At 38.9% G+C, this 24,865-nt stretch overlaps 1 protein-coding gene across 9 annotated transcripts in view; it reads right to left on the bottom strand.

Annotated features, from left to right (window-relative positions):
• The window catches only part of UTRN (utrophin), a 416,848-nt gene that overhangs the window by 39,913 nt on the left and 352,070 nt on the right, over positions 1 to 24,865 (bottom strand). For all 9 annotated transcript variants that reach the window (XM_054195259.1, XM_054195260.1, XM_054195261.1 and 6 more), the window contains 4 exons: positions 21,359 to 21,560; positions 12,580 to 12,665; positions 4,481 to 4,638; positions 2,095 to 2,261 (listed from right to left, as the gene is read on the bottom strand). In XM_054195259.1, coding sequence (XP_054051234.1) covers positions 2,095 to 2,261; positions 4,481 to 4,638; positions 12,580 to 12,665; positions 21,359 to 21,560 — 613 coding nt within the window. The remainder of the gene's footprint in view (positions 1 to 2,094; positions 2,262 to 4,480; positions 4,639 to 12,579; positions 12,666 to 21,358; positions 21,561 to 24,865) is intronic.

Genomic DNA, 24,865 nt, shown 5'->3' with positions numbered 1-24,865 from the left:
CAGTCACCTCTTGCCCAAGTTGCTTTGAAGCAGAAAAATCTTATTGCCATCATCTTCATAGACGGAGTGTGAAGAGTTTATAATTTTAAAGCTCAGACTGGCTTAAAACTATATTGCTTTCTTTTCCTCTCTTCAGTATTCAGATGGTATCTCAGAAAAAACATTTATAAACCAGACTGGTTTATTTTTATGGTTTTATATTTACCAGTTAGTTTTTACACCTTTTTTAATGCTCAGAAATTCTAAACACATTTCACAAAATAAAATTCTTGAAAACTGAGAATTATAAAAAGTATAAAAAATTAAGTCCAAAAAAATACATTGAATTTTGTTTTTTTTAAAAAGAGAATTTGTATGTATAAACAAGGTAACAAACTTATTCAGTATCCCTTGTATTAAATGTAGCCACCAGAAGCACGATTTTTAATTATTTTCTTTAACTAAAGCTGACTAAAGCAACAATTCAACTCCAGATTCCACCCACTGTTTTTTATACTATGGTTGTTTTGACCGTATGAGGTTATATCATTGGTGTGAAACTAAAACGAGCTAACTGAACCAAATTGAATAGCTACTGAATAGTTAAAGTTTAAATTAAATTGCTTCCTGAGAGCAGTTTTCTGCACCAATCCACATTTTTCCCCTGCTGAGTTTTATGTTTTCTTTTGCAAGACAATATGTGTCCATAAATGTAAAGGTTTGCTTTTAAGGATGCCGATGCAACTTTTTATAATCTTTACTGAGAGTCTGTGCATTAAATGGCCACACCCACCTTCTGCTAAGGTGCTAGATGCTTTTGTTGTTGCAGATCTCTAACTTCACGGTAGAAATCATTTAGAATGAGCCATTCTTTTGTCTTCCTTTCTCTTCTTTTCTATCTCTATACCCTCCTTCTCCACAGAAAATATTTCGGTACAGACAACATTCATCAGCCCCAACTTACACATCTAAAAGATATCTGAGCTGGAGCTCTGTTGCACTACGCTCCCTCAAGCATTAATTAAGAAAAATAGGAGCATTTAGAGGAATTTTGTCTCGTCTTAAGACAGGCAACAAAGTTTGATCAGATTAATTACTTTTAGAAGTACTCACATACCTATATTTACAGTAAAAGAGGGTTGCTCAATCTTATATGACTGACTAAAGCCATCACGCCTAAAGCTAGGTGAGATGAATCCAACCTCAGGATTCATATTACTATCCGTTAAAACAACAGAAAGGAGAAATGGAAAGCACGGGGAACAAAAATTACTCATTTGTGTAGATACCTTAAGAAAAGTCTTAGAATCACTGACAAGAAAGGCTGCTTTATATTGTTCCTAAATAATACACTTCATGACCAAAGCAGAAGAAAGAGTCAGTTATGTTTAGCTCTAGTCCCTATTCCCCCCACCATCATTTTATACACTGGAGTAATCCATTTGCAAATGCATGTTAGTTGTAACAGTACTCACTAAGGGTACCAGCTATCTCATGCCCCACGATGATAATTCATAGTAAAATCATAGAGTTCAGGAGGATAATATGGAGAATATCCCTGGCCTCATCTTCCCTTTTAGAATTCACAGCTTCCTTGAACAGATGAGTGTTTGATTACGTTCAATGCTTTAGCCAGGAACTGTGTAAGTCTCATCACATTAACATATCACTGTTTGGTTTGTGCTAAGCAAGGGAAGATTGTTGTTGAGGGGTGTTGAGTATTGCCTGGCATGAGTTAGTTTCCCAAGCCTTATGCAGGAGAGCAGCCAGCCGGCCCACATTTTTTTTTTACTAATCAGCTCCTTTTGGTCTTGTGCTTACAGAACACATGGGGTGCATTTATACTTCATTTGCTATCTATTGGGTCCACCACTGCCAAAACACCTGATGACAGCCCGCCCTGACACCTGTCAGTCCATTGGGTGTCTAATAACAGCAGTGCTGCAGGAGCCAGAAGCACACTGGCTCAGGCCACATTGTGGCCTCACCACAGGCAGCAGATCCCATCTTAAAGCACGAAAATGGTGAAAAAACGAATAGAACTGTACTTCTTGGATGACAAAAAAGTGTGGATATTTTCAGAGAAACCTTGCACCCAACTCCCCTCCTCTTTACCTAAAGCCAACAATTGGACACTCTTTACAGATGTTGCACTTGGCCTGATGTTTTGCCGTTTCTGCAGCTGCCACGCGGTGTAGAACTGGTAGCCATACCATAGACTGTGGCTCTAAGCGCATCCAATCTATAAATTGCTTTACAGTTATTTCTGGCTTATTGTGGTTCTGTGGAGAGAAAAAAAAAAAACAACAAACATATTGAAAATAAAAAAACCCCAAACAACAACATACGAAAAAAGCAGATTTTCCTTAGGATTCAATTAAAAAAACTCACAACCTAGGTCAACCCTTTCCATGCCAGGTTAATGTAAAGCTAGTTACAGGATACAAGAAACAACCTTGATTAAAATGGAAATAAAGACGACAAGTGAGTAAGAATATAGGGGACTAAACAGCTGTGATAGAGTAGACAGATGGTAACAAAGATGGAGTACATAATGAAAGAGTAAATGCAGTCCATAGTCTTTTGAATGAAGATCGATGACAGACCACTAAAAGTCAGTAGCGCTTGCATGTGTCTACTAACTGCCACGAGACTCATGCAATTCTTTTTACTGTGTTCCAAGCACACGGCATTCTTTCAAGCTAGCACATTAAACAAACACACAGATGAACAGGTAAATAAATAAATAATGAGAAAGAAAGAAATCTGCCACTTAGAGGGAATCGCTGCAAGAATATGGCAGAGCTAATGTATTAGTATGATTGTTTTAAGAAGCAAACGAGCTGGCTTCCACATTCTCTTAAGTTTTAACCACCAGAGGAACCTAGTTGTAAAGGTATGTTTATCAACTTTCTCAGCAATAAGAACAAAGGTCATCTTTCTGAGCTCACTGGAAGTAACAGAACACAACTTAAAATGAAAGTTATTCTTAAATGGTAACACATGATGCAACACTAGGCTTCTTAACCTATTCATAGTCGAAGTCAATTTTTGCCAGTAAGAGGGAGCATCATGAAAAAAAAAGAATGTGCTTTCATTACCAGCAAAATACTTGTTTTCACTAGGCTGGGATAACTGTCATGCAGCTGCACACTTTATGCTCTCTTAATGACCAGGGACTGAACTTGAACCATTTATGTGAGAGAAGGGATACAACCTTATCATCAGTATAGTCATAATATCACATCAGATATTTAAACACTACCTTACCAGTATCCCTGGGAGATGGGGGAGATTCTTGAGGGACATAAAGATCATTCCTCTGTGACAGAAAAAGTCTGCCTCTAACAAATGAATAATTTATTTCAGGATGACTTGAACCACTCGAGGCCAGTGATAGGTATGTCAAGCACCATCCCTTATTGTCTGAAACAACAGTGTTAAACCTCAGAGGAAATTTTACATGGTTAACTGGTCAAACCAACTTCCATAAGTATCTACCAAATTATTCATGATCTGGAAAAAACTCCTCCAATTCCAATCATCTCAGGCTCCAGAAATGAATCTGATAGTTCTGAAAAAAGCTAGCACAACTGAATTTGTGAAAGCCCTGGATGACAACAAAGAAATGTCTATGAAAGAATGGCAAAAGAAAAATGCTCTAGAAGTTCACTATAAGATTTAATGTTTGATTCAGTAAAATCAGAAATATTAAAGTCAGTAGTTTTATATATGCCACAGTGAATTTTCAATCCATATATAATTTCTGACAATGCTCAAAGCAGCCACTTTCACAGAAATAATACACTCAAGCAGTATAGATATCACTAGCAAACAGTTGGACCTTTAGGCATCCTTGACAAAGCTCGAGTTAGGTTGTGTTCAATTACGACATCCTCTTTTTAATTCTCATCTTCTTTAAACAGACAGACGCTCCTTGCAGCCTCATTAACCCCCTGCATGTAGCGTGGAGCTGAACAGCAGGCTGTAAAACAGCTTTATTCCATGTTCTGATCTGCTGCATAAAGGCTCACAGTATATAAATGACTATGCTTGAAGTTTCGTGCAACTGCAAACTCTTTTGTCAGTAAAATAATGCTAAATAATTTCCTGATGCACAAGGTCAATAATTACTATCAACATCATTCTCTTGTTCCGTTGAGATCACACCTTGTTCCAGCAGAGAAAAGCACATTGTTCTCACAGTATCAGGTTGCTTTGAAGGATGCAGAGCAGGATAATTGGCTGCTACAAAATTTTTTAACAGCTTTCAGAGCAGCCAATATTGTCAAATCCAAAGATTTATATATTCTTTTTGCTAAAAAGTCATTTGTGTGATACTCTCCTAAACCATAAACCATCTTTTACAGCTGCATTTTCACAATAACTTCACACATCGAGTAGCAGGAGCATATTCATTTCTGTTCAAACACTCAATGGATGTTTTTTTAATTCGTCTCTTCATTTCACACCATGTAGAAGTGAATCTTTGTTATCTTACCTGTTGGAAGCAGCTGCGCACGCTGGGTTCAATGTTGCTGCCACCGAAGGCTGCCACTTCCCCGAGCTGCCGCGGGATCTGGATGGCATCGTGAAGCAGAAGGCCCAGCTGCCGCTGGTCGCACATTTCTGTGGGGCCTGACACCTCCTTGAAGAGGTCTGCAACAGCGACAAGAGGCACTGTCTCATTTCATTTCCATGTACACTCTCTTTTATGCAGTAACGCTGCAGCTTGAGCTTTGTAATTTTCCTAATCCAGACTTGGTTACAGATCTGTCCCATTTACAATAGTTCACCCTCACCTAATCTTGATTACTTTGACTACGTTTTCTTGATCCACAACCATACAAATGAGAAAAGTAAGGCCAAATGAATGAAACTGCACAGATTCTTATGGCATCTCATGATAAAACTGTACATTGCAGCTCGTGTTTTACCTAGGAGCAGCTGTGTGACAAAACAAAAGAGACATCGCAAAATTAGAACAGCTTTTTGTTCTAATTCATCGTTCGCACATTGCCCCCTAATATTTACTAAGTTGTCTATGTTATCATTAGGGAAGAAGGAAATCATATTTCACAATCTTATCCTAAAGTCTACGCCATCCTTTGGTTGGTTGAGGACAGAAGCACATTTGCTCTGAACTGAGACTAGAAATTAGCACAAGTCACAGCTGGCCGTGTGAAATAGCTCAAAGCAAGAGCAGCAGCCAGCAAGACCACCCAAGCTTAACATTAATCACATTTGCATCCCAGATAACCACGTCTGCTTCCACGCACTGTCCCTTTACTGATTCCCTTTTCCTAAGGTAGGTGTCAAGCCCCGCAGTATAAGTGGATGTTTTGGGATGACTGTAGTGACAGAAAAAATTGAGGCTGAAAGGGGTCAAGAAAATTGTTCCAGCTACAGACACTTACTGGGGAGAAAGACATTGCTTGTACCTACTTCAGAGTCACAGCAAAGCACTAAATTAATAGGCTTGTCTGCAGGATAGATAATACTTCTTAAGTGCTTTCTTAACACATTTCTTTGATTGGACATTTTTACTTGTTAAAAAATTCGGCTAAAATTTTTAACGTTTCTACCAACAATCCTTCATTTATGAACTTTGTAGCTGTGTACATTAATATTTAGTCACAAGATGAATCTCTCCTGGAAATATCTTAAACACTGAGTTCACTCTGAGTTCAATCTGATGAACACTGAGTTCATCTCAAATATTTTTAAATTCTGTGATTTGGTATAAATTACAGAAGAAATGGAAGTGAATTCTTGTGTTCACTCCAGTTGGCTTTTACATTCTCGTTTTGTGCTCAGTGGCTGACTTGGATTATAGCTCCAGGTAATCTTAAGGAAAAAAAAAAAAAAGAAAAAGATGAAAAAATCCACTTATGTCCCTAACTTTTCATGTTTCCCAACAGAACAACCATTAATAGATTAGAAATAAATGAAATTTGAAAATTCAGTCTGACTGCACTTTTGAATGAGAAACAGACAAGCTTTGTTCAGAAACACTGAAGAGAAACTCTTTTATTTCACTCTGTAAATTGTTTTGCTCTTCATTTGGAGCAACTGTCAAGCTTTGTCAGCATGCTTCTGAAAATCTGATCATACTTTTTTTTCTTGGCAAAGGGGGTTGAGGCAGAAGAAAGGATTTTCACAAAATAGAAATCTAGATGACAAGTAATTTTTAGAGTTTCTGGTATTTCTCTAACCCCTTTCTTGCCTAGTTAAATGCTACAGCAGCTTCAGTGCTTAGCGGTGAGAAAAAAAACCCATAGACAACAGCAGTGTCAGAACTAGTACTGCACAGCTGCAGGCTCATCCTAGCAATCCCAGATCCTGGCTAGCTTCTTCAGCTGCAGTTGGAATAGTTTTCCAGTTTCTAAGGGTCAGTTTAAAAAAACCCAGTAAGACAAAAAAAAAAACAAACAAAAACTCGTCTGTTTTATTCTTTCTGTTTGCATCAGTCTACAGTGGAAACAGGCACTAAAAGAACAAATCATGAACTTCTCTAGCTGGGAGGAAGATGAAGTAATTTCCCAAGCCCTAAACCTTCAGTTGATTGGGGAGTGAGTAAATAAAGGAAAACCGATGTGGCAGAAGAGGGAAAGGGAGAGCGATCAGCTAGGGTTGATCCAAGTAGGAAATAAGCAAATACCTTTGAAGAACTCAAACTCCTCCAAAGCACTCCACTTAAAAAACAAATAAAACTTAATACTGGTAGCTGTGCCATAACTGATGGGCATCTATGTGCGAGGGAGTTCCATGGATGATATCCTCCTTACCCAAAACCCTCAATGCCTTCAGTGTTGCACACAGGACAAGCTCCTCAACTGAAGGCATGAAAGCCAAAATGTTCTTGCTATCTGGCCAAATTCTTCAAAGTAAGCCACGAGCTATTCCCTGGCAAAGGAGGCATGGCGAGAGCAGCTCGCAAGTGGCAGGCATGTGGGAGGAGGTCTGACAGGGTGCAGCCAGACACCATACTTGCCAGTGGGAAAAGGGACTGCGTGTGCCACCCACCAGCAATGTCAGAAGCCACAAACTCTTAAAAATGGAATTTGTTAATATGTACTTACTTATTATATGAGTTTATACATAAAATGCATTGATATAAAAGCTGAACTGTATAAGGGACTCTACCAAAAGGACAAGAAAAATGACTGGGGAAGTGAAATAAAAGATTATTCAGATTTGAGCCATAGGCAAAAAAAAATAACAGAAAGAAGAAAAAAAACCTCTTAAATTCAATTCAGTCTCACACTAGTATTTTAAGGATAACAGCCAGCTGGACTCAAATGGCAACTTAGCTGGACAACCTGAAAAAATGTACTTACTGGCTGGTATAGAAGCGAACACTTGAAAATGTTGAAAAGTTTATTAAATTCCTACCAAAACAGTAATAAGACAGTTAGTAGTAAGATGTCCACAACACACATTTTCTGTCTTCTGCTGAAGTTGCCAAGACATCAAATCAAAAACCTAGCACTGTCAAACCCAAACCATCCACGCAGCCCCAATGAATTAAAAAAAAAAATAATTAAAAAAATCACATTCCAAGGATGCTGTATATCACTTGAAAATTGAGCTGCTTCACAGTGGAGATTTTTCAAGTAGCCCTTCTTTTTCACCTCATATCCTACAGTTTTTATGCATTAAATGATACGACCCAAAATCTACAAATCTACACACTAAGTAAAACTCCATGTGTGCTTTCTGTTTCTGCTGTCGGTCTGGGCTTTCTGTATTATAAATGAGCCCAGGTAAGAGCGAAATGCACACAAATGTACTCCCAGTTATTACACAGTGGTATGACTCTTCTCCACTGCTAAAATTTAACAAAAGAAATGGAAGATAAAATTCCTGCTGTCCCTCAGGAAATCCATACTCTTTGAGACATGATTTGTCTCCTGATTGCATGACCAGGAATAAAACCTGCTGTGTATAATCACACATGCAAATTAAAATTTTTACTGTTACAAATACTTGCTGATATGATTGAAATTTACCTTCCAAGAACATTGTTCTACAGTATTCAGAATTCCTGTAATAATGTATGAACAACTAGTGGTAAAAGAAGCAGTGTTTTGTTTATTGTATTGTGTTGTGATTGTGTATTGTATTGAGTATTTTGGAACTAAGCTACTATTATCTTTTGTCACGTGCACCCCTTTTTTTTTTTTTTTTCTTCTCTTTTCCATTTTTTAAAGCTACTTCCATACCCGTGAACTTAGCAGCGCACCAGGGCACTGGCACTGGAATGCTGTCATCCGTATCATTAAGCTGCTAAAAAAGCACCCATCATGCTTTTGGATCAAGGTTGACTAACTCTCGCTCCCAGAACAGACAGGAACGATGTGAGAGTAAGGTAGGGTCTGGGATCACTTCCAATAGGTAGCTCATACACAACCCACCTTGTTTTGGGGAGTAAGGAGAGCACAGCATGGACACAGTCAGACCACGTCATTGGCCTCACCAACAAAAAAAAGGCCCTGGGCTATTTGCTCTCCAAGCATTGATGTAACCAGGTCACGGCAACTCAATTACATTTGCAGGTCCATTTTTATGCACAGGAGCATCCAGGTGTGTGCTTGAAGTTAAGCATGTCTTTAAACGTTTTCAAGAATAGGCATTCTTTAATTGAGGCTTCAATGTTTCTTCTAAAGTAATTGGGACTATTTTTAATTAAAGATTCATTCCCACGTCAACCCTGAAGTATAGCATCTTAAAAAGAAGCTTAATTAAAATCACAGAAATTTCTCTGGCAAAACATATTTAAAAATGTGTCAAGTGAAAAGATCATACCTATACCGGAAATTTTACTGTAAATGAATGTGAAATGAATTTATTTGGCTGTTAAAACCAAATAAAAATAAATATTAAAAGGCTCACATTAAAGAAAGGAAAAAGAACAAAGGCTTGATTTCCCCAAAAAAGGTAAGAGAAAGATGAAGGTTAATTGTACTGGTAAACTGTCAGTTTACCATATCATTTCATAAATCAAATGTCTCAGCAGCCCAGAAATTATGTTTCCTCAAGTCGATCCCCAAAACTATGGTCTCTGGGAAGGCTGAGGTAGAAAACACTTGAGCAGACAGTCTGGTTAAGCATTTTATAAACGACTCAAGCGTTCATCCAGAAGTTTCTAAAACAAGAAACTTGCCGATTTTACAACCAACTACTCCGAGAAGAGTATGCCTCTCTCAAACTACAACATTTAAAGCATGGTCTGTGCTGTGCTAAGGGCTCAAACTGCAACCATACAACAACTGCCATGCTCAGAGGAGCCCGGGATCAACAATGCCTCAGAAATGCTTAGAAGAAACATAGCCAAAAGGAGAAGAAAACGTTAGGAGCTGGTGTGAGAAAGGGAAAAATCAGAAGGCAGGTAATTCGTATTAAGCACCCATGTCTGGGGGTACTGCTCTTCCTTCTAAGGGCCTTATTGTCATGGTTTCAGTTGGGCTGACTTTCAGTCGACTTTCAAAAGTTGACTTTTTTACTAGCAGCAGGTATAGTGCTATGTTTTGGATTTGGGATGAGAAATACTTTTGATAGCATGCTGGTGTTTTTAGTTGTTGCTAGGCAGTCAAGGCCTTTTCCACTCCTCATATCACCCCAACAGGGAGTACGCTGGGGGAGCACAAAAAGTTGCGAGGAGACACAGCCAGGACAGTTGACCCCAACTGATCAAAGGGATATTCCATGCCATGTAACATCATGCTCAGCAAATAAAGAGCTGGGGGAAGAAGAAGGAAGCGGGGGGATGTTCGGAGTGATAGTGTTTGTCTTCCCAAGTAACCATGATAGTTAGTTCCCAAAGTGAGCGTGATGGAGCCCTACTTTCCTGGATATGGCTGAACACCTGCCTGCCAATGGGAAGCAGTGAATGAATTCCTTGTTTTGCTTTGCTTGTGTGCGTGGCTTTTGTTCTACCTATTAAACTGTCTTTATCCCAACCCACGTGTTTTTTCTCCTTTTACTCTTCCAATTCTCTTCCCAATCCGAACTGGGGGAAAGAAGTGAGGGACTGCATGGTTCTAGCTACCAGCTTGGGTTAAACCACAACGCTAATTTTCTTGAAATTACTTAGCATTTCAATTATGGTTTTCACCTGAGGATCTGAAAGCTCAACATCATAGAATACCAGGTTGGAAGGGACCTCAGGATCATCTGGTCCAACTTTTCTTGGCAAAAGCACGATCTAGACCAGATGGCCCAGCACCCTGCCCAGCTGAACCTTAAAAAAGTGACCAATGTTGGGGAATCCACTGCTTCCCTGGGGAGATCATTCCAGTGGCTGATTCTTCACATTGTGAAAAATTTTCCTCTTGTGTCCAATCGGAATCTCCCCTGTGGTAACTTGTACCCACTACCCCTCGTCTTTTCCATGTGACTCCTTGTAAAAAGGGAGTTTCCACCTTCTTTGTAGCCACCCTTTAAATACTGGAACGTGGTGTTAAGGTCTCCCCTAAGCCTTCTTTTCTCAAGGCTGAACAAACGCAGTTCTCTCAGCCTTTCCCCATATGGCAGGCTTCCCAGTCCTTTGATCATCTTTGTGTCCCTTCTCTGGACCCTCTCCAGCCTGCCCACATCTTTCCTGTATAGCAGGGACCAAAACTGAACACGCCGTTCCGGGCGTGGCCTGACAAGTGCTGAGTAGACTGGGATAATGCCTTCTTTATCTCTGCTGGTGATGTTCTTGTTGATGCAACCCAGCATCCTGTCAGCTTTCTTTCCTGCTGCAGCACACTGTTCACTCATATTGAGATATGAGTGAGATAGATATGACAAAATTTCTCTCAGCAGTAGATTTTGTCACACCCTAATCATCATCAAAGCAAGAAAGAGAGTTCACATCAAAGATCAGTCTATAACACAGCTGGTGCCAGAGGACCGCAAAACACTGACTGCATAACTACCACACTGACGGCATAACCAGTACCTGACACTGTTACTTCCTTCCTCCAGAAATTCCTGCAAAATTTCTTTCAGACTGAAGAGTTTTGTTTTGTGACAATTTTATGGTTTGTAAGGACAATACAGCTGACAAAGATATCAAAGCCTAGCCAGGAATAATAACAGCAAAAAAAATATTTTCTGACTACTAATTCTCTGCTTTGAGAAGATGAACAACTATTTCAGTATCAGATGTATTTCAGGTTGAAGTTATGATCACTTGCTACAAAAGTCTCCTGAGATTTTTTCTGCACTAATTTTTTAGGACTTTTCACAGCAATCTTCAGGAAAAAGCCCATCCTGTTAACTTGGGTTATGCAAATCTGCTGCCATTTTTATTTTACTACTAGACACAAAGCAACAACATAAAAATGAATCCAGTCTAGTCATTTCCTCATTCTGCTTCAGTGTCTGTATTCGGTAACTGTAAGTATGCTAATTAATAGCAATTTAATGTGAGTTTATTCCCAGGTTTTGGGGTTTTCTTAAACTATCTTTTGGTAGGGTTATCATTCTGTTATCCATAGCCTAACTAACTCCCATTCTTTATGAAAGCTTTTTATTTCACACCAAATGGCAGATCACCTCCTGAATTGTCATTACTGAATAAAGGTATGTCCACCGAGCTCTTGTAGTTTTTCACTAAATATGTCACTAATTCACAAATATGTCAAACGACATAATGAAACTAAAAAAACCCAGTGTCTTAATATGGGCTCAAGTTCAGATGCCAAAATATGCCCCAATATATACCCGTACTTTTGCTCAATGTTAATAACCAAAATTACCTACAAACGCTTCTAAGGAAAGCAGAAATTTTTGCAGAGCTCCAGTAGTACACGGCAAATACAGCCTCTATAGATTTTACACGTGCTTTCAAAATGTGTCAAGGAACTACTGCAAAGAATAATGATTTTAAGATGGGCTGTATATAATATAACTGTCCATCACCTAGGATGCTCTTACATAGTGCTTAATCTTTTGTTCTGTATTTGTCGGGGGGGCTGACACAAAGTTACTCTATTCACTTCTGCTCCTGCAATTATTTTTGTGAAGTATTTTTATACTACTTAGTATTTCTCAAGCCTGTGTGAGATTACTTCAATCAACATAATTTAAACTTTCTTTGTACAATTCTGTCAGGAAGGACAGATACTGTAAAACTATTTTCAGAGTTCAGATCAACTTTCTCAGAGACCACGAAATACAATTGCTGGATTTTGATGTATTTCCTTGCTTTATCAGACATATCAATCTGTTCCAATCAATACTGACTTGCTTGATTTTTTCCCCAAACAAACCATACACACACCAAAAAAAAGAGAAGTGAATCAGTCAAATAGAATACTTCTCTAGCTTCCACACAGCTACATTCTCCTTTGCTTTTGGGGAGCGTAATACTGTGCATTACAAAGATGCATAATTGACATCAATACTTTATGGTCAGGATATAAATCCTACTTTCTCCATTGTCACTGATGATAACGAAAAAGAGCAATTCTATTTTACTTCGAAGAAAACTGTCTTGCTACAGGCGTGAGAGATGTTTTTACTACAAATTTTGCTACAATGTGTATTGTTATTGTACGTGACTTAATTATATGATGTAAGCATTTTATAAAACACATTCTTCCTTACATCTGTACTTCTCTTCCAGAAGGCCCTTAGAAAGAGACATCAAGCCAATTTTCAGGGACTGCACTCGAATTTTTCCAGTTCGGCCACTGAAATGATAAAGATAAGACAATTTAATACAGTTTAATTTTATTTCATTCCAACTCAAGTCTATTCAAAATGCAAAGGCATTGGTGAATTCTACTTCAAATCTCGAAAAAAATTAACACTACAAATCACATTAAGAATACTTCCCTTACAAAAGCTTAACTCACCTTTTAAGTGGTCTGCATGTCAAAACAGTTCATATTACTCCAAAAGGGCAGACATTTAAGCTCTGCAAAGCTCTCAACATGATTTAATAATGTGATATACACAGAAAAAGAATACATGAGCACACAGCAGGAAAGCCTATTACCCACTGTGAAACACAAGGACTGCAAAATAAAACCAAGTTTTCATGTCACAGTAATTAATTCTATTTTTTTAACTTCATTTTTTCCTTTTATTTAAAGGAAAGTTTAAAATGCTCTGATATACATGTGTACCAGGACATATGCAGCCAACCACATACAGTAATTAAATGACGTGGAGCTGTTGTTCTTTTTAAGCAATGTGACTTCAGGTTCATCTTGTCCAACATGAAAAAAAAAAATAATGCCCAAACCCAAAAAACAACATATCCAATCTTAAGCAACTTGAGAACAGATAAGTGGGTACCAAAGCAAGTGATTTTAAGCCTGCAAGACAAACATTGTTCAAAATGATAAAAACAAAAGCGATAAAATCAGGGTACCTGGAAAGGGACATTTTTAAAGTTCAAAAGATCAGTGCAGAAACATATTCTTAAAAGATCTGGTGATATCTTCTTTCAAAGACCAAAACACACCACGTAATTTGTCTTTACATGAGACATGGCAAACAAACCATGACAATAGTAGTAAAATTGTATATTATACACAAATGCCTGCGTTTAAGGTTAGCTGGGTCCTTCACCAGCAAGTAAAACAATACTAAAATAAATATTACCCCAAAAGTTAATTTGGTCCTTTCTGTCACGCAAAAGTGATATATCCTTTAATTACTTCTCAAGTGGTTATTAGGTATCTCTTTCTATCCAACCCATTCAACATATGGTCTGCCGTCTGATTTACTTCATAAACGTTGTGCTGAATACAAAATTATTAATTTACTTCTGGGCTCCCAGTATAATTAGCTAAACGCCTTACAAATATTAATGCATTTGTCTTCACAACCATCACCTAATCTAGTGAGACTAGACAGTATTATCTTCTCTATTCCACAAGCTGGAACAGAGGTACAGAGAAATTATTGCTAAATTAATCAAAAACACCCATTACTTTTACTGCCTAGTTTGAAAATCAGGACCCAATTTCCCAGAATATTATAAAAGTGCCACCTATTTTATACATTCAAGCTTACCTTCAAATTACCTCTTTCAATCACAGACACTACATCATTCTGGCATACCTTAACGCGTAAATGGCTCATTTTGCAACTTTGATAAAGTTCTTTCACCATTCTTTTCTGTGGAGGGTTCTCTGTGTTTTAATTTTGTGTTCCCCAGAAAAACAAAGCAGAACATTCATTTGGGTTTGATTTAACTCAGGACTGACTAGAGCATTTGTTTATAAAAGGCAGAAATTCAAAAAAACTTTGCAGTTAAAAAGTTAGGACATATATGTGGAGGCTTAAAACTTCTCCAGATTTTAGCATATTGTTATAAGGACTGTGAAAAACTTCCTTCACACAAAAAAAAACATTTCCTCAATAAATTATAAAGCCTGCAATATGACATTTTTCTAAAGAGCAACATATTTTCCCCTAGCCTCTTCCTTGGAAACAACTAAATATTAGCACTGGAATTGTATATCCAAGTAAAAAAATCCCACACCAAAGACAAACAAAAAGCCCTCACCAAACCTACAGACTTTGTAGTACTGACACTTCCAATTCAATGGTTTAACTTTTCCCAGCTTAGAGAGTCACAAAATCACTGGGGTTAGGAGGGACCTCTCAGAGATCATCTAGACCAATGCCCCTGCTCAGCCAGGTAGAGCAGATTGCCCTGGATCATATCCAGTCAAGTGCTGACTATCTTCAAGGATGGAAACTGCACAGCTTCTCTGGGCAACCTGTGCCACTGTTGATCACCCTCACATTAAAAAAATCCTTTTCTTATATGTTTAAGCAGAATTTCGTGTGTTTCCATTTGTGCCTACTACCTCTTGTCCTGTCACTGGGCACCATGAAGAGCCTGGCTCCATCTTCTCTGTTGCTCCCATCAGGTATTTACGCACATTGATAAGATCCCCCTGAGACTTCTCCTCTCCAGGTTGAAGAGTCCCAGCTCTCTCAGCCTCTCCTAATACATCAGATACTCTAAGACCTTAATCATTGTGATGGCTCTTCACTGGACTCGCTCTAATTTGTCCATGTCTCTCTTGTCATGGGGAGCCCAGAACTGAACCCAGCACTCCAGTTGTATCTCAGCAGTACCAAGGAGAGGAGAAGGATCACCTCCCTCGACCTCCTGGGAATGCTTTTCGTAATGCAGCCCGGGAGACTGTTGGCCCACTCTGACACAAGTGCACAAGTTCATGGCTTAAGTTTGACTTGGTGTTCATCAGGATCCCCAGGGCATTCCCTGCAAAGCTGATTTCCAGCCATTTGTCCCCCCGCCTGTAATGGTGTACAGGGTTATTCCTCCTCAGGGGGAGGATTTGGCATTTTCCTTCATTGAACTTCACGGTGTTCCTGTTGTCCCCTTTCTCCAGCCTGTCAAGGTCCCTCTGAATGGCAGCACAACCATCTAATTCTGCTGTATGTACAAGCATCTGAAAATCAAGGTCTTACTGTGGAAAGGTTCAGAAACTTTTTAATCTTTGAATTCATGCAGAATTTATGCATCAAGTGTTTAGAATTAAGCACCAGCACACTATTCAGATACACTTTATAGCAATGCAAGTATGCTTGTCATTACAAAATCAATTGATAAGACCACTTTAAGCAGCTCAGATATTTTTTTGCTCAGGTCCTAACGAAAGGAAGTCTGAACCATTATAGCTCTATTAACTGGTTTAGAGCAAACTCACCCATTGTCAGTCAATACAACAATGAAAGGCAGTATAAAAATGGAATATTATTGACCTCTGACCTATCTTCAAGTAAAAAATGGTAAAAACATTATAGCTGCTTGTCAGAAGCACTGTTCTTGTTTACTAAAGTCCATTTGTCCCTCTGGATATATCTGAGCCCTCTTATCCCCAGCAATACAAAATCTAAGGATTCATTGCCCTTGTAATGTGATGTTGACATTCTTCTCCTTCCCCAAGCGAACTGGAATTTTATTGCTTTAGTAAGGAAGCGGAGAAGCTGATTCTGTTGTCTGTACACCTGCACTAGGCAAGCTTTGGCCAATATGCCTCAGGTATGATCCCCTTGTTGCACCTTCATCCACTGCCAGTCAGGAGGTGCACAGAACCTAGAAGTAATGCAACTTTTGAACCTGCCACAATCGATGTTTTTAAAAAAAAAAAAAAAAAGGGGTACACATCATTTCCAGGCATGGTAGGAGCATGCATTGGTGCACTGAAAGCAGATACTACAGAGAGGACTAGCTTAGTGGGGAATCAGCTAGCTGGAACATTTGGTCAAGGACATGGGAGGCTACCACGCTGCACAAGTAGAGAGGCTGGATTGGGATTGGAGTACATACAACTTTGTTGCATAGTTTGGACTCACCGTCCAAGCACAAAGCAACTATTCAGCTGTTTCAGAGATCCAATGAAACTTCAGAGAATATCAAAGAGCTGCTTTACAAAAAACCTGAGGACTGTCACTACCATACAATAACATAACCAACTGAGAAAAGGAAGGGTGAGCTAGAAATGGCTGTATTACCCGAAGAGAAAGGGAGAATACTTTTACCCTGCATCTTAGTACAGGAGATAATTGGAATTAGAGGATGCAGGAGAGGGAGGGAAGAACAGGTAACACAGAGATAACAGGGGCCATGCCTCATGAGTTCCCTTGCTACTCCCGTAACAACTGTACTCCAAAAAAATGAAACAACTATGATTCCAACCTCACTATGTCAGACATAAGCTGTGTGGAGCACTTGGGAACCACATAATATAGTTTACCACTACTCAGCCACAGGAACATCTCAGCTGCAGAACAGCATGCTAAATCCTAAAACTAACATTCCTCTTTCTGCTCAAACACCTAGGAAATTCAATAAAAGACATTAAAGCAGGGTTAAAAATATCTGAAGGTATGTCTTTCCAGGCATTAAAGCAGGGTTAAAATTATCTGAAGGTATGTCTTTCCAGGCAAATGAGTTTAGTGAACTTTCCAAAAACGTTCCATAATCACGCAACCGTCACATGCAAACTTTATTCCTTTGTCTAAGTAACATCCCAATACAGTTAGGACCCAAAACTCTTTTGACAGGAAAACACAGTCTATCCCGTAGTCAAAACAGAGGCCTGTAACACCTGTAAATTATAAATGTATTAATCAGGGTATAATTAATATTAGATTGTTGAATGTAATCATACAAAACTCTTATTACCAACAACAGTATGCAAGTATTCTGTAGCTTTGCAATGGCATAGCCAGACATAATGTGGAAGTGTTTTACCTAAGTACGTAAACAATGTGAACGCCAAAGGGGCAAACAGTGATGGGCACAGCTCACACAGGAGTCAGCCAGATAACAAAAAGTTGCCAAACAGAGGGCAAGATTAAGTATAAGAGATTGTATTTGAGGAATACACAATAAGGATGACTGTCAAATCAACAGAAAATAAGATAAGCAATATCAAGTCCAGAGATAATCTATGTTCCCCAAGGGAAGGGGGCAACAGCATGAAAACATCAGGCACTAGCAAGGAAAACTGGAGAAGTGAGAAGATGAGCCCCCTTCAGTTCTGACTTCTGTCAAAGAGCTCTCTCTCAAGCCTGGTCAGTGTTGACACTACAATTAAGGCCTACCAAGGACAGTAGCTATCAGTTATCTACATAACCCAGCAAGAGGAGGCAGCTTGGCAGATCTCTGAAGGCCCCCACAGATGCCTCCCCTTGATCAACCAGAGAGGAGTGAGTCAAAGGAGCCCATTTTCCTGCCCGACAGAGGGCCAAGTCCTTCCTAGAGCACTTCTTACTACTATCACAGCCTGCCAAGCTGCTCCCGCTGAGTCCTCTATGAATCAAGACAGCTCTTATCAACACAGGGAATGCAACTGGAGTGCATGCAGAAAATTTCCATCAGCTACTGTCAAAACCAGAGCATAAAGTTAAGGCTGACTGAGCAGGTCTCTCATCCTTCTCATTCCTCAGAAGTTCAAATTTTGCTGAACTTAAAGTGATGGTAAGGCCTGGGATATTAACTCAACCTGGTATTAGAATTTGCCAGGTATACAAGTGCAACAATAAATAACAAAGATGTAATTCTTCAGGGGAGGCCTGGGCCATAGAGAATGATCACGATGACAGGTTTGATCATATGGAAAAGGTTAGTATACGTGCAACACCACAGATAGCCTTCCTAGACTAATGCACCAAAGAAATTAAATTTAAAAGAATGCATTATCAAAAGTATCCTAACACCACAAAAATCAAGAAAATTTTAAAGTTGAAATACAAGAGGTCAGATAAACGTTGCAAGACTTTAAAAACAATGCATGTAAAAGTTTCCTTATGGATGTCGGGTAATTTTGATTGAAATAATGAGTCACTACCCACAAATAGTGCATGTATTCTGTATTATGTATGACAGACTTCAAAATATGTAAACCAACTCATTTCAAGGGGTGTTGAGTGATTCCATTAGTACTGAAAGCTATCAGTCCATTTCATATAAATGACTTTTGGAGATTTTAGCAGATCTGACAGTATATAGTCCAGAACAATAACCACCAGCTATTGCTTTTGGATGATTTAAACAGAGGCCTGGCCAAATGATTTCACAGAGCAAACAATTTCCTTCACAGCTCTCGCTGTAAAATGCAATGTGTTTATTTATAATTTCATTTAAAAAAAAATTCTCTGGGCTAACAAAAACAAGATACTTTCACTTTGGAAGACGTTTACAGGGCAGATGTTTCTGCCTGGAACAACCTTTGAGTCCTTGAAGAAGTCAAAGTCACTGAGTAAATTCAATGTTTCTCTCCTCTACTCAGCTTGAAGAATGAATCATTCCTGATGTGTCAGAAAATACCAGAACACAACAGACTTGCTTTCTATTTCTAAAAATAAATTGGTTCTTTTTAAGGGCCAAAGACATCTGTAGGTAAGTCTGAAGAACTACCCCGTTTGCCATAAATCCGTGTATCAGTAATTAAATCTCCGGTTAATAGCATGCGACTAACAGATGTTTTTTGTAGACAGTTTAACGATTTGAAACATTGTATATGTACGACACCAGTGCAATAAACAATGGAAATGCCAAGACACAAATTAGTTCTTTCCTAAAGGCCAATTGGAAAAAAAAAAAAAAAAAGGCAGCTCAAAATTGGTGCCTGTTCTTTCAGCTTTTTTTTTTTTCCTGTAGTGGATTTCAAAGGGGAGCAAGGAAACATACTGTAAAAGGTAATTTTATCTCAGAAAACCTTCATCCTCCATTTTTCAAAGTTTGACTGAAGATTAAAGTCTCATCAGCTTGAAGAATTATCTATACTAAAGCTTTCAACATAACAAGCAAGGGGAAACGGGAGCAACAGGAAATGTTATTGAAAGAAAGGTTTGTTACTCACTATGTGCATTTTCAATATGAACAGATTAAACAACTGACTTCTAACTGAAGTTAGGAAGCAAAAGTAAGTTGAAGAAAACATAATGGATTTGTGATCAATCTGAAAAAAAACCGCCCAACCAGTAACTACAAAAAAATTAGTAGTTATTTATATCTGACATTATTAAGTCTCTTATTCTAAATAACCAATAACATTTAAGTCAGGCAACATATTTGATCTACTGCTCTATTTGCAAGCGATGTGTTTATTCACTGACAATACCGAGCTCTGCAAAATAAAAATAATTGCAGGAAGAAGTCCCAGTCATTATTTGATGGGCTTTCCAATTTTCCAGCAGTAATGATGAGAAGTCCAACTAACAGAAATGTCACAATATTAAACAGCAATATTTGAATGCCAAAGCCAGCACATAAATGACAAATGGTAATACTCTGTTCCCTCCCTCCCTCTCCCCTACCACAATATTTAAAATAAAAATAAAACAAAATAAAATATCCACAAAGTATAGGACTACTGGCATGTAATCCTCCGGGGGTGGGGGGGGGAAGCAAAAAGCTATGAACTGCAGAATTTGGCATTGATTAAGTGAGTGAACATAGTGAGGATAATGCATACATCGAGGAGCTCTCTTTTGCAAAGCCACGTATGAGAATTTCTATCACTACTCAAGAAATACTTTTGCTCTTTCCATCTTCAACTGCTGAGAAAGGAAAGAAATTTGCTGACCCACCTCATGCAGCTTAGAAATTCTGATTGTAATTCTGTGTATAACTCTGAACTAAAGCATATATTCCATTAGACACACTGAAGGGACCACACCCCATACATATTGCACTTCTGTGTCTTTAGTCAGCTCCAGAAGAGTCCCAAAATGCCTCTGCTCAAGCAATATAAGGAGGTACATTATAGGGAATTGAGGAGCTGATGGAAACCAAGTCTCTTCCCAGTTTTTACTACAGAAGGGAGATGAGAACAGTAACCACCACTAAGAAAAACAGGCAACGGACTCACAACTCAAAAGCACAACTAAATAAAAACGTACTGATAGTAGGTGACACAGGCTCATATAGTGCGGGGCAGGGCAGAGAGGTCAGAGTTTGATACTCAGCAGAAGAAAGAAGTGCCTGGGGGCTCAGAAAGGATGGGCCAAAACCACAAGGGGCTGCTGGAGTGGACTTTTGCACGTCCTCTAAGAATCAGTGCTCTCTCAGAAAATCCGAGACACACATTTAAATAAACCCACAAGTTCTCCCTGTAAGCATCCTGAAACATTATTGAGGCAAACTCACGATCCGCTGGGGAAATACAGCTTTGCTGCCCGGACCAGGGCAGGTGGATGACACCACACCAGCACTCAGAAGTGATACAAGGCAGGAACTGCAGGTGCTGGAAGTGAGCCGGGACCAGGACACCACTCAGCCTCCAGCATCAGAGAGGCTTTAGTGCTGAGATCAAAACAACCACCACCTGAGAGAGGATTCAGGACAGGGAGCTCAGCCAGCACTAGGGCATGCAAGTAACTAAATGTTAAGTAGAGAACAAAACCATCCCCGACCTGTAGCAGAAATAGGATCTGGTACAAATAGCAAACAATCTGGGCAATTTGGAACATTTACATCAGGAACACAGCTAAAGCAGCATATCCAGTTCTCTACTCACATATACATTTCCTGAAACCCTTTCAATATTTCTTTAGTAAGCAGCATAACGTTAGTTCACTGTATCTGAGCAGGACAGCATAAGAAACATGTCATCTCAAGGAACTGCACTTCCAATACTGAGTCAAAATTATCAAAAGATATGACTTTTTATTAAATAAATTCTTAAGGCTTTATCATTCTTCTATTACCATGAACATTTCCTCAAGAAAGTAACTCCGAAAAAACATACAACAGTCCTATAAATCTAGTGTTTTTGATAAGTCACATGTGCAAAAATAACCAATGTGTCTCCACGTTTTATGCTTTGTTAATACTATATTAAATTACTGGGGTACACACTGTGAACAAAGACTTGTTACTTACCTATCATACACGTTGAGTAGCCAGTTAAGACACATGTCTACACAGAGAGGAACATTCACCATGTCTTTGTGTTTCTCTTCAAGTCCACTATAGATGGTGGTGAGACAGCTGATCACATCCTGGACACCAATCAGCTGGTCATTTTGACTCAACTTGTGCTGTTTGAAAACTTCACTTGTCGTGTTCAGGTCCAACAGGTCCACTAACAACAGGTGATTAGGAAAAAAAAAAAAAGGAAAAAGAAAAAAGGCATGAATACAGATGCCCAAGCACAGCATTCATAATACTTGTTCATGTGCATATTGTAGCAAACACTGCGGACGACTTGCCAAGAAGCAGCTTTCCTTTAGTAACATTATAGTGAAAAACCGTTCTCTATGAGGAGTCAACAGTATTTTTGGTACTATATATTTAAAAAAAAAAAGAATCAACAAGAACACCATAATGACACTGCACAGCTCAGAAGAACATTTAAAAAGCCACTGAAGTAGTCTGCGTAATTAGAGGATCCTAACTTCAGATGTATGCACACTGGGTGTCCACTAGGCTTAGAGGATTCTTTGCATTCACCATAAAGCAGAAACCCATTAAAGGACTATCACTTTTGATTAAATGCAAAGCGAAGCAAATTTTTAGGTAACAATGTTCTCTTAAATGCAGTAGGAATGTACTGAGGTCTGATTAACTGAAGAACAGTTGCTAAATTAAGACTTAAGAGAAAGCAGGGGGACACTGGAAAAATTTTTATTGTAGTTTTCAAGAACACAAAAATGCTACGCTTTCATGAAAAATATTTTGATCTCCTTTATTACAGCATGCTTTCTATAAGCAGCTGGTGAACCTAGATGTGACAAGGTTTTCCCCCAAAACCACAGTGATTGCGACTGTGAAAATCTGGAGTTTGCATGGTGAAAACAAAAACCTGTCAATAAGCTCTTTAATTCCTTTTGCAAAACAATGTGAAAAGGAGGAAATTTATTTTGGTGTGAAAGAAGGAAGAATAATGTAAGTCAGAAGGTGGTATAATCCTTAGTGACATTTCTTGACAGAAGCAAGGACTTTAGCAAGAAAAATATTTGCAATATATCAGTATGCTTGCTACAGTGTATGTAGCATGAAGTTGAAGTATATTCTGAACTCATACAGAGCTGTTTCTGGAGAGCCAGTAACACATTTACACTATATATGTCATCTCTCAAAGGAAATGAAACATGACAGTCCCACATGTGCTGTAAATTGCTCTGCACCAATAATGTTAAATAAGGACCCTAGAAGAGCAGTCTGTGCAGGTCTGTGTAAATCTACCTTGGGCTGGAAAATAAGTCCAGCAGAACAAAGCAGGAGCAAGACAATATTTACCACTACAAACAATTCTGTCAAGAACTCAATGAGCATCTACCAAAAGATAAGGTTATAGGCCAAAAGAAGGTTATATTCCCAATCCCATTTCCTCAGTCTACCTTTCCTAACACCACTGTAAAATGAAAAACAGTACCTTGGAGACCTTACTTTTCTCTCCCTCACAGACATCTGTACATTCTGTTCTAACTTTACAGCATCATACTTGAACGGGTTTTATGTTTCTTTGCTTTTTATATTTTTTTTCTTTCTCTAAAAGCCCATCTCTTAAGCTTGCAAATAAATGCCAGCCATGTATTTACCAAACAGACAGACTGCTAATTGCAGCAAAACACCTCGCCACTAGTTTGACTTGAGGTAGCCAAAGTATTTGGCAGTACACTGCAGCATAATCTTCTACAGTAGCTGGAAAACGTGTAATACACTGGAAAGGGCTCACAGGCATATTTAAAAACAAAACAAAACAACAACAAAAAAAACCCACACCACAATGCAACACAGACTATTTTTTGAGGGGTGAAGGGAGGGGGTGAAGCCAGGTGCAAAACTATAACGTGCTACCCAATCACATAAATATTGCACTCAGGAGAGATGGCCACTTTTCATGCTTTTCCTTCATGACCTACAGGGGGGAAAAAAACCCCTCAAAATTATTGCAATCAGTTTGGCAGTGGTTTTTTATCAACATGTTTTTATAATGTATGTAAGGGTTGGCTAAAAGCAGGTAAGCGGCTTCCTAAAACAGACTGACAGCCCTTTTTATAGCCAGTGAAAATTTGGAATGCTTTGTAATGCCAGAAAGTTGGAGCCTTTGGGCTTGGCTTAGCATAATCATCTTTGCACTGAAAACAGCAATTCAACAGACAGTGGAGTAAGGCTGCTAACTTCATGTCTTGATCTGCTGGCATTAAGATCTCACATTCACATTTCTAGAGGGAACTGGGAGATGTACTTTCAGTATTTTCATATTTCACATTTCAGGAAACTCTGCTGCTGTAAGCAAAACTTACACTTTCGGATTACACCATTCAGGGAGAACAACCAGAGGAAATTACTTCCATTCCTGCTTACTTCAGTACTCACCTGGCTGAATGAACTTTGGGTACATGCAGTTATCCTGCCCCGGTAAGGTCTACCCACTAGCAGCACTCCTGGAGTCAGCTGATGCAAAGGGGCTTATTTTCTCATTACATTTCCATTTCTGAAAGTTTTGAAATAAACTCCGTTTATGCAGATGGGGAAAAGCTAACCTGAAACTCATATGCCATAGCTGACATGAAGACTACTGTGCACAGCTTTTAGTGCATTTTTGCAGTACCATTCTGCATCTGCTCAAATGTGCTGAGCGACCAATCCTGCTGTTAACCAGCAAATGGACACAAGGGTCATTTCTTTCCTTTCTGCAGCGAGGAGACTTTCCCAAAGGAAAACTATAAACAGAAATCACGTCATTCAGCATGGTTCAAGTAGATGTGAGAGGCAGACTCAGGAGCAAGTAATGACATGCAGCTGCTAATGGCAAATTTGAGACTGCTGTAACCCCACAGCAAATAGGCAGGTATTGCTATGGAGCTTTTGTATTAGAACGACCTTGTGAACGATACCAGTTCCTGCAAAAGACTGGATGGCTGAGGGAAGTCTACACGGCTCTCACTTGTAGTCTGGTGTGCCTTCATGTTCATTCCTTAGCCTTGTGTGGTTGATATACCTATTAGCATTCCTAAATTTTAAATCACCTAGAGGAGCTCAGTGACAGAAATTCTGAATACACATGGTTGTTTTGTTCTTTTTCCATTCCAGTACTCCACTTCAGTATCTGGGGCATATATAATTTCTTGAAAATGAGATGAAGTATGCTGCACAAGAATAAAATATTATAGTCAGGGCCTGGTGCTGCAGAGCTGCCCAGCACAACTAGAACACAGGATTCTCTCTCTGGCCCCATTCTTCTTCTGCTACAGCGGAAAAGTGCGCTTAGTACGTCTGCCTCACATAATCTGAGACACAGAAGCTAATCAAGAATTTGTTCTTTCCAACCTGCAACCTTCCTCAGCTTCCTGCAAAATAAATACATGTAGGTACATACACACCTATATTAGTCTTTGCAGGAATCTACCTTCCAAAACACAGAACAAGATGAAACACAAC

This window comes from Rissa tridactyla, chromosome 3, assembly GCF_028500815.1.
Source record: "Rissa tridactyla isolate bRisTri1 chromosome 3, bRisTri1.patW.cur.20221130, whole genome shotgun sequence".
NCBI lineage: Eukaryota > Metazoa > Chordata > Aves > Charadriiformes > Laridae > Rissa > Rissa tridactyla.
The sequence above is the reverse complement of the archived record's forward strand: the minus strand, read 5'-3'. Positions and strand labels throughout refer to the sequence as shown.